Consider the following 15,612-nt stretch of genomic DNA (forward strand, 5'->3'; position numbering starts at 1 on the left):
ACATGTACATATGTGTACACATAATGATTGATTTGTTATGTACATACATGTCGCTGCTTAGTATCGGCTTAGAGATGCTAGTATCCCTTAGTGCTGTTCATATTCGTCACACTGCCCTCCACTTAATTCTGATCGTCTCGATCAGACAAATTTCCCGATCTAATCGCTGCTAGCCTCTCGAAATGAACCATCCCTCTATTTCGCGGTTTCCCAATTATTTGTATGCGGTAGATGGCATCACTGATCCTCTTTAAAACTCTGCACGGGCCTTCCCAACTGCACCAAATTTTGGATGGAACACCTTTCCGCCGGTGAGGGTTGTATAGCAGTACCAAATCTCCCTCCAAGAAACCTTCCGAATTATTGTTCTTGTCGTACCTGTGTGTCATCCTACTACCCATTATCCTGGACGCTCATCCACACTGTTTTCTTTGGTCAATGAACGACTTCGCAGAGCTTGATCTTGACGGATTGACTTTGCATCATCAGTATCGTCTTGACGTTTCACAACAGTAGTGCGCGCTGGCTTGAAACCACCCTTACATTCTTTCTGGGAAATTCTATCCTTTTTCTGAGTGCATCCATTAAGGTTTGTCAATGCCAGCGTTTTTCTCGCGGGTACCGTAGGTTTTGATTTGTTTGGCCCATTCATTCCATCAACCTTTGCCCGATTTACTTTCTTTGACAATGTGGTCTCTTTGGAATCTCCTCCACCAGCACTCGTTTACTGCTGAACCGTTTCTCCAAACTGAAGTTAAGTGGTATATCCTGGTTCTTATAGCGCATAATCCTTCTCTGCATATCGATCCTGATCTCATGGTCAACTAAGAAGTCCACCCCCAATATGACATCATCAGCAATCTCTGCCACAACGAATTTGTGCAGAATCGTGACCCTTGCATTTAAAAACACACATACCACTTCTCCTTGGACTTGGTTATACTCGCCAGTGACCGTACGCAACCTTGCTCCAGGTAATGGCTTTACTCTCCTGTTGACCAAATCAGATGGGATTAAGGAATGAGATGCGACCGATATCACAACCGCTTTGCGAAACAGATATCACAGGACATTCAATAGCTGGAGCAAGTTTTCGATCTTTACTTCTGACTCGCTCTTGCTTATCTTCTCCAGCTTTGCGTTTACGACCAGGCAAGTTGGAACTACCAGGACCTGTGCTGCAATGACTAGCAATGTGACCGTACTTGAAACATTTCATAACTGCGTCATTTTTCTGTTGTGATCCCTTCAGCGCCTCTACTATTGTGTTCACCCAGTCTGGCCTTTCCACTTCCACACGGCGTGCTTTGAAAACTGGCTTACACAGAAGCGACGCTGTTTCCTGAATCAGAGCATGTGATATCGTTTCTGCGAATATAAGTTTTGGGTTTGCGAATGTCGCTCGATTCGTCTCGACATCTCGTATTCCATTAATAAAGCTTTGGATTTTTACCCTTTCGGTGTATTCCACGGATGCGTCCACATTCGCTAAATGTGCCAGACTTTCAACATCCGACGCAAACTCTTGCAATGTTTCACCAGCCCTTTGGAAGCGGTTCAGTAACTCCATTAGGTATATCTGTCTCCTATGCTCGGTTCTGTATCGTCTCTCTATAGCGCCCATCAAGGCTTCATAACAGTTTCCTTCGCCCAATGCAAGAAAAAGGTTTATACAATTAAATACATTGTATTTGCGCAAAGGGTTATTCAACATTAAATATTTTTCGCTTGTGCGTATTGAAAAAGCCGACAAACGATCTTTGCTTGTTGTTTGCTAATAACATTCGTCAACATAGCGAGCGAAGAACACAACTGATGTTACTGCGCCAAATGCTCAGCGACAACTAAACTAAAGATAAAAAGGGCCCATTACTGATACTTAGCATAGACTTGACTTGACTTGAGAACTGTCACTTACAGTTCCGTTAAATGAACATTGCATGTTACTGATTACTCAAAACTTAGCAACACTTAACTTGACATAGAATTCTGTTGAATTTTGATTTTCTATGTAAGTTCTAAGTGACGTTTACATTTTGAGATGCCATTTGTTTGTTTCCATTTCATTTTGACATTTTGTCCTACAAATTGACATTTATTGATTATGATGCCAGATTGTATTCGCTAAGTGGAGTATAATCGGGGCTAAGTTGCCAAGTTTATGCCAGGGGGCCTATTCAGTAACTATGAGTTTTGAAATGTACATTTTTCTTTCATAATTATATGAAGAAAAAGTGTACATTTTAAAACTCACAGATACTGAATAGGGCCCCAGGTCAAGTCAAGTCTATGCTAAGTATCAGTAATGGGCTCTTAAGAATACGTGTGGATTGTGTCTGCACAATTGTGCCATTATTTGCCGATGTCTAATCTACATACATGTATGACCATAAATAAAATAATAATTTATGTATTTTATTATTTATGTCAAGACACATGCATGTAATGTGTGTTTGTTATTTTTTAGTCATAGCGTCGAGGATGAATTTCAATATTAAAAAAAAAATTCTGTCTGGATACATTATTGTGTATACCACGTAGGTGGTTTTGGCATGCCAAAATCTGTTTAAAAATAAGAGGAATATGACTACACGCACAAGCACATATAATCACAAATGCACATGTGTACATACATATCTGCGCACCTGTCGGCAAACAGTTTCTTCCAATCTACCCCATTTTTCTGTCAATGTGCCTAAACCTGATTTTGTCGACGGCTTTATTGGTTGGTTGGTTGCTGTGCTGCCCGGCTATAGAGCCCGGCCCAAGTAGCGCTCTAGGCGCTATTTTGATGCAATTCCTCCTGGAACGAAATACGTTTTGGATTGATGTACCCTGCTATAATTTTACTCCAACCACTTGGTTAGATCAATAAACCTACCGATGCCCTTGACTCGGCAGTTTGACACCGCTCTTAAGTCCGGAAACACATAACTGCCTAAAGTTCGGGACCGAAAATTTGCGAGGGCTGGGCACTCGCAGAGAAAGTGAGTAACCGATTCGTCGGCACCCTCCTGTCTACAGCTCCTACACCTCTCATTGTAGGGGATACCCATTCTATTCGCGTGTGTGCCAAACGGCCAGTGCCCTGTAATAGTGGCCGTGATTCTGTATATTTCCTTCCTAGACCTATTTAGTAGGTCATCGGTTCTTTTCTGGTTGTAGTCTGGCCATATTAATTTGGTGATTCTACAGCTGTCCGTAGAGTACCAATCGCGGATTGCTATTTTCCTTAGATAGGTGCGAATGTCTCTTTGAACTGATGTCAGTGGTCGATGCACCGCGACTGCTTCCGTGATGTCTAACGATGCTCCTTCCTTTGCTATTTCATCCGCTTTTTCGTTGCCGTCAATGTTCCTGTGGCCGGGTACCTAGCTGAGAGTGACAACGCAGGGTTGGCTGCTTTACGTAGCACCCTCTTACAGTTATCAACGGCTTTAGAGGATGTGTACGGTGATTCTAGCGCTTTGAGTGCCGCTTGGCTGTCGGAGTATATAGCTACCTCACCGTCTATCCGGTTCTGCGAAAGGAAGATACAGGTCATCTCTATTCCTTGCAGCTCTGCTTGGAAGATGCTGAATGTGTTTGGAAGACGGATAGGGATTGCGACTTTTAGTTGGTTGGAGTAGACACCTGCACTGACGCCGCAGTCCATTTTGGACCCGTCAGTGTAGATTGAGGTGGCCTCCTCCCTGCCAACTCTGTCGTCCGCCCAATCCGTTCTAGAGGGTATCTGCGCCTTGTAATTTCTGTTGAAAATCAGTGTTTTTGTGAGGTAATCTGTTATCAAATCCACATAGGTGAACATTGTTAGGATGTCACTGTGGCCATAACCTTTTTCTTTCCAGCATTTAAGGGAGTCTTAGTCTGATGGCTGTGCTGATCGCTGTATATCTGATGTGGAGGGTCAGGGGCAGCAGGTTAAGTATAACGTTTAGTGCATCCGTCGCGCACGATCTAAGTGCACCTGTTACCCCTGCGCATGCTGCCTTTTGTATATTGCTTGTTCAGGGCAGGCCACCATGCTATGGCTCGGTACGCCAGGATGGACCTTATGACCGCCGCGTAGAGCCACATCATAAGTTTTGGCTTTAGCCCCCAATTTATGCTGATTATTCTCTTGCACGAGTAGTATGCGATATACGCCTTCTCTACTCTTTTTTCGATATTGGCTTTCCAATTTAACTTGTTGTCTATTTCGACGCCTAGGTACTTAACTCTAGTAGAGAGTGAGAGTTCCGTTCGATGTATTGAGGGTAGTCGAAAAGTTGGTATTTTTGTTCTGTTACTGAACAGTATCAGTTCTGTTTTGCTAGGGTTGATGTTGAGGCAGCACCATGTTGCCCAGGTGTGCAGTCTGCTTAGCGCGCCCTGAAGGATGTCGCTTAGCATGGAGGGAAAAGCCCCCGAGACTGCAATTACCACATCGTCTGCCTTAACACCATTCTTGTTGAGTTCGAGAAGTATCTCGTTCAGTACAATGACCAGGGTAGTAGCGAGAGGACCCCGCTCTGGGATGTACCTCGACCCATTTTGCGGGTCATTGTCACTGAGTCCATATCCGCTTGTATGGCTCTGTTTCCAGCATTGATTGAGTCCATCCACAGATGTGGCTGTCAACTCCGGCCCTTTGCAGGGCTTTCACAATTGTGCCGGTTTCGATGTTGTTGAAGGCGCCTTCATATCTAAGAAATCTGCTAGTGTGAATTGCTTGTAGTGTAGTGATCTTTCCATAAAACCCGTTAGCTCATGGAGGGCGGTCTCCGTAGATCTACCTTTCATGTAGGCGTGCAGTGCCTTTGACAGATTTGGTCCTGTTATTATTGATCTAATATAGATATCCAGAAGCCTCTCAAGGACCTTGAGCATGAAGGATGTGAGGCTTATTGGCCTGTAATCTTTGGCGTTTTCGTGTGTGCGCCTGCCCGCTTTTGGCAGAAAGATTACTTTTGTTTTTCTCCAGCTTTGTGGAATATAAGTCAGAGCGATACTCGCTCTGTATACCGGTTTCAGCCAGAGGATCATTGGATCACCTGGTTTTTGTAGCATTACCGGGATAACGCCATACATACCGAGCTATTTGAATGGATAGAAGCCATTGATAGCAAATCTGATCTTTTCGCTGTCTATTATCCTGTCCAGTTAGCCCTCTGAGGGCTGAGAGTCCCTGCAGAGAGATTCTTTTACTGGTGCTAGATCGCATCCAGGGAAGTGAGTATTGATGAGTGTGCCCAGGGAGTCCTCTGCTGAGTTTTTCCATAGGCCTACCTCTCTTCTTACGAAGTGATTGTTGTGGTGTTCTTTGCACAGAATTTTTCTCAGTCTGGAGGACTCGCGAGTGTTTTCTATTGAGGAGCAGAAGGATTGCCAGGATACAGCCTTCGCTACCCTTATAGCGTTTTTATATGTTTTGAGCGCGTCCCTATGTGGCTGCCACTCCTTGGTTGAAAGGCACTCATTAAATGTTTTCCGTATTGTCGTTCTAAGTTTCCCAAGGGCCCCGCTCCACAAGAGTGGGGACTTCTTTTTACGAATACTAAATGGGGTGCATTTGTTGTAAGTGGTAGTTATTGCGAGCTATACCTTGCCGACTACCTCATCGAGCTTTTGAGGCAGTTTATGTTTGGTTCGCCTATTTCTAAAGCTGGCGTAGTTAGCCTTACAAATTTATCCCACTTTGTTCTTCTTGGGCTTCTATAGCGGTGAGTCCGGCCAGATCCAAATCTGATGTCGAAGAAGATCCAGCGGTGGTCCGAGAGAGAGGCTTTGTCTGACACTCTCCAGTTTTCCACTAACACCGGGTCAGCGTCGGTTGTCAAAGTTAGATCTAGGACTTCCTCCAAGCCCTGAAACCTGTCTGAAGTAGGGAATATAAAAGTGGGTTTGTTGCCGCTGTTGCAAATACTGAGGTTGGAATTAAGAATAAAATGTAGAAGTGACTCACCCCTCTCGTTGGTTAAGGAGCTGCCCCATATCGTGTTTCTTGCATTGGCGTCGCAGCCTATAATTATGCTGTACCCGCCGCTATTATTAATGAAATTTTCCAGCTCTGGAGGTGGAGCCATCCTGTCATGGGCCATGTAGGCCGAGACCACGTAGATGGCCTGGTTGGACACGCCATCTAGCTTTACCACTGTTAGGTCTGCTGTGCTGTAATTTGAACATAAGAAAGCATTTATACTTTTTTGATTAAAATTCCTGCTCTTGGCTTACCTGCATCCGTTTTGTAGAACAGATTGTGTGTGCTGATATTTAGCCCCCTGATTTCCTGATTGTGTACCCAGGGCTCTTGGATTAGGCTGATGTTGATATCCTCTTCACCGAGAAGGATTTTAAGATTATCTGTAACACTTTTAGAGTGCTGCAGATTAATCTGTGTGCACTTTATTACATATATATTTACGTCACTATTATTATCCTTTTATCTGTTTAAAAATTATTTCTGTCTATGTGGTATATTCGACCGAATTATTATTAAATAATAAAGATATAGTTTTTTTTAACACAATTTGTTTGGTAAATTTGAACTTTTCTGCGCAAAAATGTTGAAAGATTCTACTTAGTACGAAATCTTTTAAATTTTAGATGTTCTCTGGAATTTTCTCAATTTTGGCGCAATTTCCTGGGGAGATTTTTTGGGAGGAACAGTTACACCTTTTCATTAAATGACAGCATATTATCTTTTTTGTTGGAAACGAAATACATATACGTTTATATAATATTGTATAAATTTTAAAACATGTATACAATATATATATATATAATAAATATATTAATTTTGTAAAAATTTCTTATACACAATCACAAATCACTTTATACACCTGTATACATATTTGGATATGTTCGCACGCACATATGCCGATTCCTTTTGGTTTCTTTAATCACACACAAAACACGACACACAAAACTTCTTTTTACCATTTTTGTTGAACTTATATGCCAGGATTTTAAAATTCACTTAATACTTTTAATAATTTTTCACAATTTTCTTCACATTTTTCACAAGTTTCTTACACATATTTTTAAAAATTTTTTGTTTAAATTTTCAAATATTTTCCTTTTGAGTACAAACAATACACACTTTTTACAATGCCGTTTTCACTGATGTTTCACATTCGCACTTACTTATGCTTTCAGTTCAAACACACAACTTCTTTCTTGACCATTTCTCACTTTTATGGCATTATTTTGCATAATTTCACTTCACTCGGTTTATTAATTCTTACAAAATTTACATAAATAACTTTTTACACAATTTTCATTACGTTTTTACTAATTTACACACAATATTTACGTGTTTTTATTTATTCACTTTGTATCCTTTGTATTTTTTTTTACATTTTCATTTACACTGACATTTCACATTCTCACTCAATTTACGCTTTAAGCTCAAACACAATACTTTTTGCACGATTTCTTAATTTTATGCCAATATTTCACTTCACTTCACTTCACTTCACTTTTTTATATGTTTTTACACAATTATATTAACTTTTACACAATTTATTTACTGATTTTCTTCACTTTTTGCACTATTTTAACACAAAAATGCAATATTTACATTTCACTCACTGAGTTTATTCTACGCTGAATATTACCAAATCTTCGCGGACAGGCACAAAGGGGAATGGCCGAGCCCAAGAATTGGTACATTGGCAAATTTCATACAAAAAACCAGTCGTTTTTTGAAATAGCGATATGACGCCTATTATTATCTATCCTCTTTGACCATATGTTTTGGTTTGTTTCATTGCAACAACGGAAAGAGCCACAATAGTGCCGGTTTTTCGCGAATAACTTTAATGCCGGGATTTCAGTGCGAATTTAAACTCCAGATAAAGTTGACTAGAGTTTAATCCTGCCACTTCTGCCGCTTAATGTGAGATGAGCAGCTAAATTTTATGTTATCAAACAAAGTGGGCATACATTATATATGTCGGGGTTGATTCTGGATAGGATAGAGGTTAACCTGTTACAGTATCCAGATCTAAGTTGAGCTAGAGTGCGCCCGTCTCCCTAGGGAGAGTGCTTTCCTCTTCTACGAGTACAAGGTATTTATCTTTTGGAACTGGACCGGCGATATCACTGAGGACCTGTTTGTGTTTTTTCTTCATACGGCTGTATTCTCAGGTGCCGTATGCATGAAAATGCTTGCCGAGATAGCTTCTCAAGCTCCTGGGAAGAGAGGCCTCTTCAACCAGATGTCCAGGCTTCTGGGTATTACAACGAGTATCCGTTAGGCTTGGCGACCATATCGGGGATATATAGCATGCAAGCGGCCGGCCAATTGCTGTGTAATTGGTAATTGGCGTTTCTTTATCTTTACCCCAAATTCTGCCGGCAAGAAATTTGAGGACTTTGTTCTATGCTCTGGATTTTATGTGCTCGCCAAAATGCAGATCCTGATCGAACCTCACATCCAGTATTTTCGAGTGTAAGACAGTCGGTAGCGTAATGCCATCGGCGTAGATGTCCAATATGGTCGACATTTGCCATTTAAGCTAGCAAAGACCGCGGAAAGCGAAGCGTGTCGGGACGAGTACAGGGATCTACAGAGGATCTATAAGCGTGAAATTTCCAGGGCAAAGAGAATCTCATGGAAAATTTCTGTACGTACATAGAGTGCTCCAGTGAAACAGCACGGTTGAAAAAAGTCCTAGCAAAGGGAAACATAGTCCAGAGACTGATAAAGAAAGAGAACGGGGAATGGTCACATAATAGTGAGGAATCCCTTGAGGAGCTTCTCGATACACTTTTCCCATCGGGAGATGGTTTAGAAGAGCCAGCAGACAGCACTCACTCTTCGAGCACGGAGCGGGTAGTGCCGGGCTTGGTGACCGATACCAACGAATGGCAGCGAAGCCGTTTTATAAGTTTAAATCACCGGGCCCAGATAGTATATTCCCGGCCATGCTACAAGTTTCAAGTAGAGCGGTCGCGGAATGGCTTAAAATAATATTCGATGGGTGCATAAGACTGAATCATGTACCGCACTCTTGGAGAACTGCTCGTGTAGCTTCCCTACCAAAGGCGAGAAAGATCGGTCACGTGTATCCCAAAGACAATAGACCCATTAACTTAACATCATTTCTGCTCAAGGCCTTTGAGAGGCTGATAGATGTGTACATAAAGTCCAGCGTTGATGAAATCTGCTCTCCACGATACAACATGTGTACACCAAAGGCAGGCCGGTAGACACCGCATTGCATAGGGTAGTAATAAGCATAGAGAAAGCCCTGGAATATAAGGAATATGCTCTAGGAGTAGACATTGCCGGCTGTCAATAATGTTTCTAAATAGGCGATTTTGGATGGTCTTAATTACACTAAAGTACATCCAGCCTTAACGAGATGGATCGGCAGGGAGGGGTGCTATCACCTCTGCTGTGGACACTGGTCATCAACCAACTGCTCAGACGATTCGATGAGCGACCCGTAAAAGTTACGGCTTACGCAGGTGACGTTACATTGTGATAAGTGGAAAGTGCCTTCCAACGTTTAGCTCTTTGATGGATCGGGCGCTTCGGGATATTCATACCTGGGCATCAAATGTCGGATTGAAAGTCAACGCGGAGAAGACGGATATGGTCTTGTTTGCAAAGAGGTACAAGGTCCCAAATTGGATCAGGCCTAAATTAGGAGGGGTGACCCTACAGGAGAAACCTTGCACAAAATATCTAGTAATCATCCTAAACAGTAAGCCGTCATGGAAGCTCATCGTGGAGGAGAGGGTGAAGGGAGCTTCAACGGCCCTTTATGCATGTAAAAGAATGCTCTTTCTCATTGGGTTTTTACAGCGATTGTAAGCCCTATTCTATACTATGGAGTTCTTGTTTGGTGGAAAGCTACACAAAAAACAACATACATCAAAAAATTAGAGGGAGTGTGCAGACTATCAATGGTTAGCATCACTGTAGCCCTGAAAACACAACCTTAGAGTAACAAAGTTGCTTCTATCATTAAAAAGAGAGGACTGTAGACTCATGACGGGTATTCTGACTGGACACTGCCTTCTGGTGTCACATGCCTTTAAATTAGGCTTGTTCAGTGATTGCAGATGAAGGAATTGCTGGCTGGAGGAGGAAATGGTCGAGCACGTTCTGTGCTCGTGCCCTGCGCTTGCCAGGCTAAGACTCCAGTTATTATGAGTGATACAGCTGTCAGATCTAGAAGCAGCAAGTGGCTTAAGTCCTAGGACGCTTCTAGTATTTGCCAAGAGGACAGAGTTATTTTATAACATAGGCCTGGTTTTTGATAGGGTTTTTGTTTTGTCGTTAAAACAAACTTCTGGTAACACTACGGACTCATTCAGTCTATTTGAGGTCTTCATGGACTGGCCAGTTCAACCTAACCTAACCTATACATATATGACATTGAAAAAGAATCTATTAAGTTATCAGCGACGATAAAAACTTGTCTTCTCTTGCCTGTGTCAGATCTTGCCAAAATGCCCGCTTTTTTCTTTAGTATGTATATCAAGTGTCATAAATTGGAATTTCATCCCTCTTTTTATTGCCCAAGCAGAAATTGCCACGTTGACAGAAGCAAGAAATTTGCCGTTCATCGATCACTGATGACTTGTCAATCGCAGCTTGACACGTTGGCAGCACAAGGTTATCCGTCATTTATAGCTTGTCACTCACGATGAGGAGTTACCAGATCTTTCTCAACACCGACCATGTCAGGAACGATTTGGTATGACCATATGCAACCTTCTAGGCCATACCGCCTTCCCACCCCATATATCCATAAGGAATTCGGGGTAGCGAGACCCTCGGCTGTTAAAGAAACAGGATTCCCCACGGGTAGGTGAAGTTGACAATTGGTTTGGAGAAGCTATATCAAGGCGGAACGAAACAAGGTGGCAGCATGGTGACATACCTACAAACATAAATAAAAATTCCATGTACTTTGTTTTTGTAAATTCGATGGACAAATTTCAAAATCGTACGGCACCGGAAGTTGATATATCAAATCAAATAAAAAAAGGGTATAATCAGCTGTTCCATGCTGCCACCTTGTATCGTTGCGCCATGAGCTATATATTGCGTTGGCAACGCCTTGAAAGGGCTTCCTACGCTAATGTAATTTCAGTCGCCTTTTACGCACTGATGACCTGATATGAAACTTCTCGCTCTCTGAGAGCGCGTGAAAATGTGCATTTTTTATAACATCGACCATAGATGCCATTATGCTCAAAATCAAATTTGGGCATTTCAGAATAACTTTGGCGTATTTTCCATGGTAAAGGTTTAATTTATGATTTTCACCGAAAGTTTACTCAATATTGTCAAATGGGATATCAAAAAACTCGAATTTTTGTCAGGATTACTAATCCGAATAAACAAATAACTCCTTTTCACTCGTGGAAAATTTATCAGTGAAGGGCTGCACACGAAACGGGGTTTGGTAGCAACTTCCGATTGATATAAAAGTCAGCTTCTTAGTCTTCGCATTGAAGTAAAAGGATGCATAAAGGCCATGTTTTTGTGGAGCGTTGCGACATTCCATTTTTGACAGCTGAGATAAATTGCAGGTATACGTATAGGTTAACGCAACATGTTTATTTAATAGCTTTTTGCGGACGACAACGCAGATACTTCACCAAGTGATATAATTTCGTAATTTCTTATACATTTTTTGCGTTTTTTATTGTATGTGGATATACATACATATGTATGTACATAAACGTTTTGGTCGCATCAAAGTGAAAAAAGGGGCTAGCCGCTTATTGTTATCTTATGGCGGTGCCAGAGCAACAAAGCAAAGCAATGCAATTGAAATATATTATTTCATATTTTTTCACTTATCTACCACAAAATATTTCTACAAAGCTTTGCTTTTTTAAAAATTTTAATAAGTTTTTATCAGCTTACTTGCTGATTTATTTGAAAATAATGAAACCGAACGAATTTCTTGGAAATTTTTTTTGCGTATTTTAGGCAACTCTATAGCCATCTGACTTCAGACCCCATTCTTGGAAACGAATGAACTTTTGTTTACAATTGAATGAACAGACAGCTGATTTCAGGCCCCTTTCCTGGAAACGAATTGAGAGAGAATGAAAGTTTCGTATCAGGTCATCAGTGCCTACCGCGGGTATATCATTGTTTACTATATAGTTTGGCAGCTTAAGTAGAGGTTATGTTGCGAATAGAGTGGAAGGCAGTGTACTAGGCAGTCGAATGTCATATAATGAAGGAATGGTGTTCGGAGTTTTTTCAAAGTTAAAAAAAAAAATGATAAAAGCTTTAATATATATAAAACTATTGTTTTAATAACAACAAACACGTCATATATATTCTGTGTACATAAATTTGTAAGGATTATCTCACTTTAAAATTTGAATTAAATAATCTAAAGTTTATTTTTGAAACTGAGTCGAGAACCGTGCTGGTGAATGTGCGAATTTTCACCGATCAGCTGTTAGTTGCGCTACTTGGTAAAATTTCCAATGGGGTATATTCTAAGCACCCTAACCCGCTGGGGCATAAATTGCTAAATTGCTTTTAATACACAAATACATTTGACGATAAATCGTGTTTCGATACAGCAACTTTTTCAGTATACCTATATATACTGGGTGAAAAGCACCAACAAACAATTTTCTATTATTCCGCTGAAAAGTATTAAGGTTATTTAACAGTACCGTTTCATCCCTACAAATACTTAGACCTCTGGAAAAAAGTTGATTTCATTGTGATTTGTAAAAACTAGTGATGAACCATATTAGGAATAATCTTGCGCTGCTTCTAACGATAACACTTTCTTCCATAACCTCATTGTCCTTTGGTAAGTTTGATGTGCTTGTTTCTGATTGGTCGTCAGTTTATATATCATATTATTCATATATCATATTAATTTAATATTAGCTGGTAAAACCAACTTTGTTACCTGTGGATCAATAGTAAAATTACTGAACTCTGATTATGGATCTCGACTTCATTCACACGATGTTAAATATGGGTCTGGATCAGGTCAACAGTCTGTGACTGGCATTGAGCTAAAAGAGGATGTTAACAGCCATTGGGTGGTAAAGGCTCCATTAATTAAGCAATGTGAACGTGGAGAGCCTATAAAATGTGGTGATATCGTTCGGTTAGAACATTTAACAACAAACAAGAACTTACATTCACATCATTTTCTATCGCCCTTGTCAGGGGAGCAGGAAGTATCTGCTTATGGGGAAGATGGGATTGGTGATTCTGGCGACCATTGGGAGTTGGTTTGCAGCAATGATGAATGGTTGCGCGATGCCCATGTGCAATTACGCCATTTAGACACTGGCAGTTATTTAGGTATCTCTGGGCGTTCATTCGGACGTCCGATATCAGGCCAAATGGAAGTTGTCGCATTTAGTAGTCCACAACATGGTAGCCGTTGGACAGTAGCAGAAGGTGTGTACATTGTACCCAAAGTCAAAGAATCGCACGCTGAATATTTGCACTTGGAACTCTAGTTAAACTTGTATAAATAATTTATTTATTCAAAAGCTAAAATTATAGTATAAAATTATAATATAGCTATAAAGCCATAGCAGCAAGGGCGTTAGGCTAAAAAAAAAATAAAATAAATAAATAATACATATATGGCTTTGTACAAAAAATTTTGGATTTTCTTTACTTTAGCTCAGAACTGCTAAACCTCATCTAAACATATCGGGAGGAGTGTCAAAAGACGCGTTTTGAACCCAGGACGAGAATGGCCCAGGAGCGCTCCGAAACCGGGGGTTGGATCCGTAGTATTTTTGCGCAGAACACCTTTCTGCACCCTGTGTGGGTCGAACACCGGTTCGGAGACCAAAACTATATCCGAGCAAAAAAACGTTTTTTTTTTTTTGTGGGTACCCCCAAGGTATCAAAATTACAACAACCACATGAAAAATTTCAATTTTGTTTGCAAATATCTCTGGAAAAAAAATTCCAATTTCCGCTTTCGGATTCGTGATCCAGCGTTCAAAACGCGAGTAATTCCTTACTTCAGCTCACAACTGCCAAAACTCGACCAAAAATATCGGGAGGGGTTCATAGACGCACTTTCCTTCCAGAGATATTTGCAAACAAAATTGAAAATTTTCATGTGGTGTGATTTTGGTGTACCCAACAAAAAACTGTGGGTAAAAGTGTTTTGCGCGGGTTTAGTTTTGATCCCCAAACGGGTGTCGGACTCGGCTGTTGTTGATGTAGCGATAAGGACACTCCTCGAAGGCCTTGGGGAGTGTATCGATGTTGACGGCCCTTTGACGGATGCAGATCAGGTATGTTCCGGTACCAAGCCCGACCATCTCAGGAACGAATTGTTATGGCCACATGCGACCTCCTTGGCCCCCAGCGGGTGAGGGGATCAGAATATACCCGCGGTAGGTATGCCTGTCGTAAGAGGCGACTAAAATACTAGATTCAAGGGGCTGTGTAGCGCAACCCTTCAGGTTGCCAGCGCAATATATAGCTTCTCCAAACCCAAATGTCAACCTCACCTATTCGCGGCGAATCCTCTTTCATTAACAGACGAGGCTCTGGCGAACCCAAGCTCCTCATGGAGCTGGAAGGGTCTACCCTTCCCCCATGTCTTAAAAGGTGGACCGCAAATTATCTGGGTGGTCGGCAGGCATCGGTGCTATTTAGAAACGAAACATCAAAGCCAAGGATAATTAAACAAGGAGTGCCACAGGGTGGTGTCCTATCCCCACTTTTGTTTAATTTCTGCATATCTAAGCTACCTTCACCACCGGAAGGAGTCACAATCGTTTCCTACGCCGATGACTGCACAGTAATGGCCACAGGCCCAGGCCCACAGATCGATGAGCTATGCAATAAAATAAACGGCTACCTCCCTGATCTCTCCAGTTTTTTCCCCTCGCGAAACCTGGCATTATCACCGACTAAATCTTCCGCGACCTTATTTACAACATGGACGTCCCAAATGTCGACCATTTTGAACATCCACGTCGATGGCTCTACGCTACCGACTGTCCTACACCCCAAAATCTTGGGTGTGACGTTTGATCAGGATCTACATTTTGGTGAGCACGCAGCCGCAATTGTTCCGAGAATTCAGAGCCGTAACAAAATCCTCAAATCCCTTGCTGGCAGTACCTGGGGAAAAGATAAAGAAACGCTCATGACTACATACAAAGCAATTAGCCAGCCGATTACGTGCTACGCGTCACCCATATGGCCGCCAAGCCTAAAAATTACCCACTGGAAGAAGCTACAGGCCTGCCAAAATACTGCTCTCAGAATTGCCACGGGCTGTCTTCTTATGTCCCCAGAACACCATCTACATAATGAGGCGAGAATACTCCCCATCAGGGAAAGAAACGAGATGCTGACCAAACAGTTCCTGTTGAATACCCAGAAACCTGGGCATCCCAACAGACATCTGATTGACGAGCCAGCACCGCCTAGGGGCTTAAGGAGTCATCTCCGTAAGCATTTTGAGGAAATACGGCATCTGAGAACACAGCCGTATGAAGCGAAAAAACACAAGCAGGTCCTTGGTGAACTCCACAAACAGGCGTCGGACCTTTATGCCGGGAATTGCCCGGTGAACCCAGTACTCAAAGTAAAGTATCCAAAACTTGCGGAAGAGGAACGCATACTCCCCAGGGAAA

The 15,612-nt window shown here is 41.7% G+C and overlaps 1 protein-coding gene across 1 annotated transcript; it reads left to right on the plus strand.

Annotated features, from left to right (window-relative positions):
- Positions 1 to 12,535: 12,535 nt before the first annotated feature.
- On the plus strand, positions 12,536 to 13,605 carry LOC137238512 (stromal cell-derived factor 2-like). The gene is made up of 2 exons (XM_067763603.1): positions 12,536 to 12,791; positions 12,872 to 13,605. The coding sequence occupies exons 1-2, from the start codon at positions 12,719 to 12,721 to the stop codon at positions 13,456 to 13,458; spliced, it is 660 nt and encodes a 219-aa protein (XP_067619704.1). The 5' UTR covers positions 12,536 to 12,718; the 3' UTR covers positions 13,459 to 13,605.
- The last annotated feature ends 2,007 nt before the right edge of the window (positions 13,606 to 15,612 follow it).

This window comes from Eurosta solidaginis, chromosome 1, assembly GCF_040869045.1.
Source record: "Eurosta solidaginis isolate ZX-2024a chromosome 1, ASM4086904v1, whole genome shotgun sequence".
Taxonomy (NCBI): domain Eukaryota; kingdom Metazoa; phylum Arthropoda; class Insecta; order Diptera; family Tephritidae; genus Eurosta; species Eurosta solidaginis.

Bases quoted from the DNA above. Each gene is read 5' to 3' on its own strand.
- LOC137238512 (XM_067763603.1), top strand. From the start codon at position 12,719: ATGAACCATATTAGGAATAATCTTGCGCTGCTTCTAACGATAACACTT. The intron at 12,792-12,871 runs GTAAGTTTGATG...ATTTAATATTAG, and splicing joins CATAACCTCATTGTCCTTTG to CTGGTAAAACCAACTTTGTT.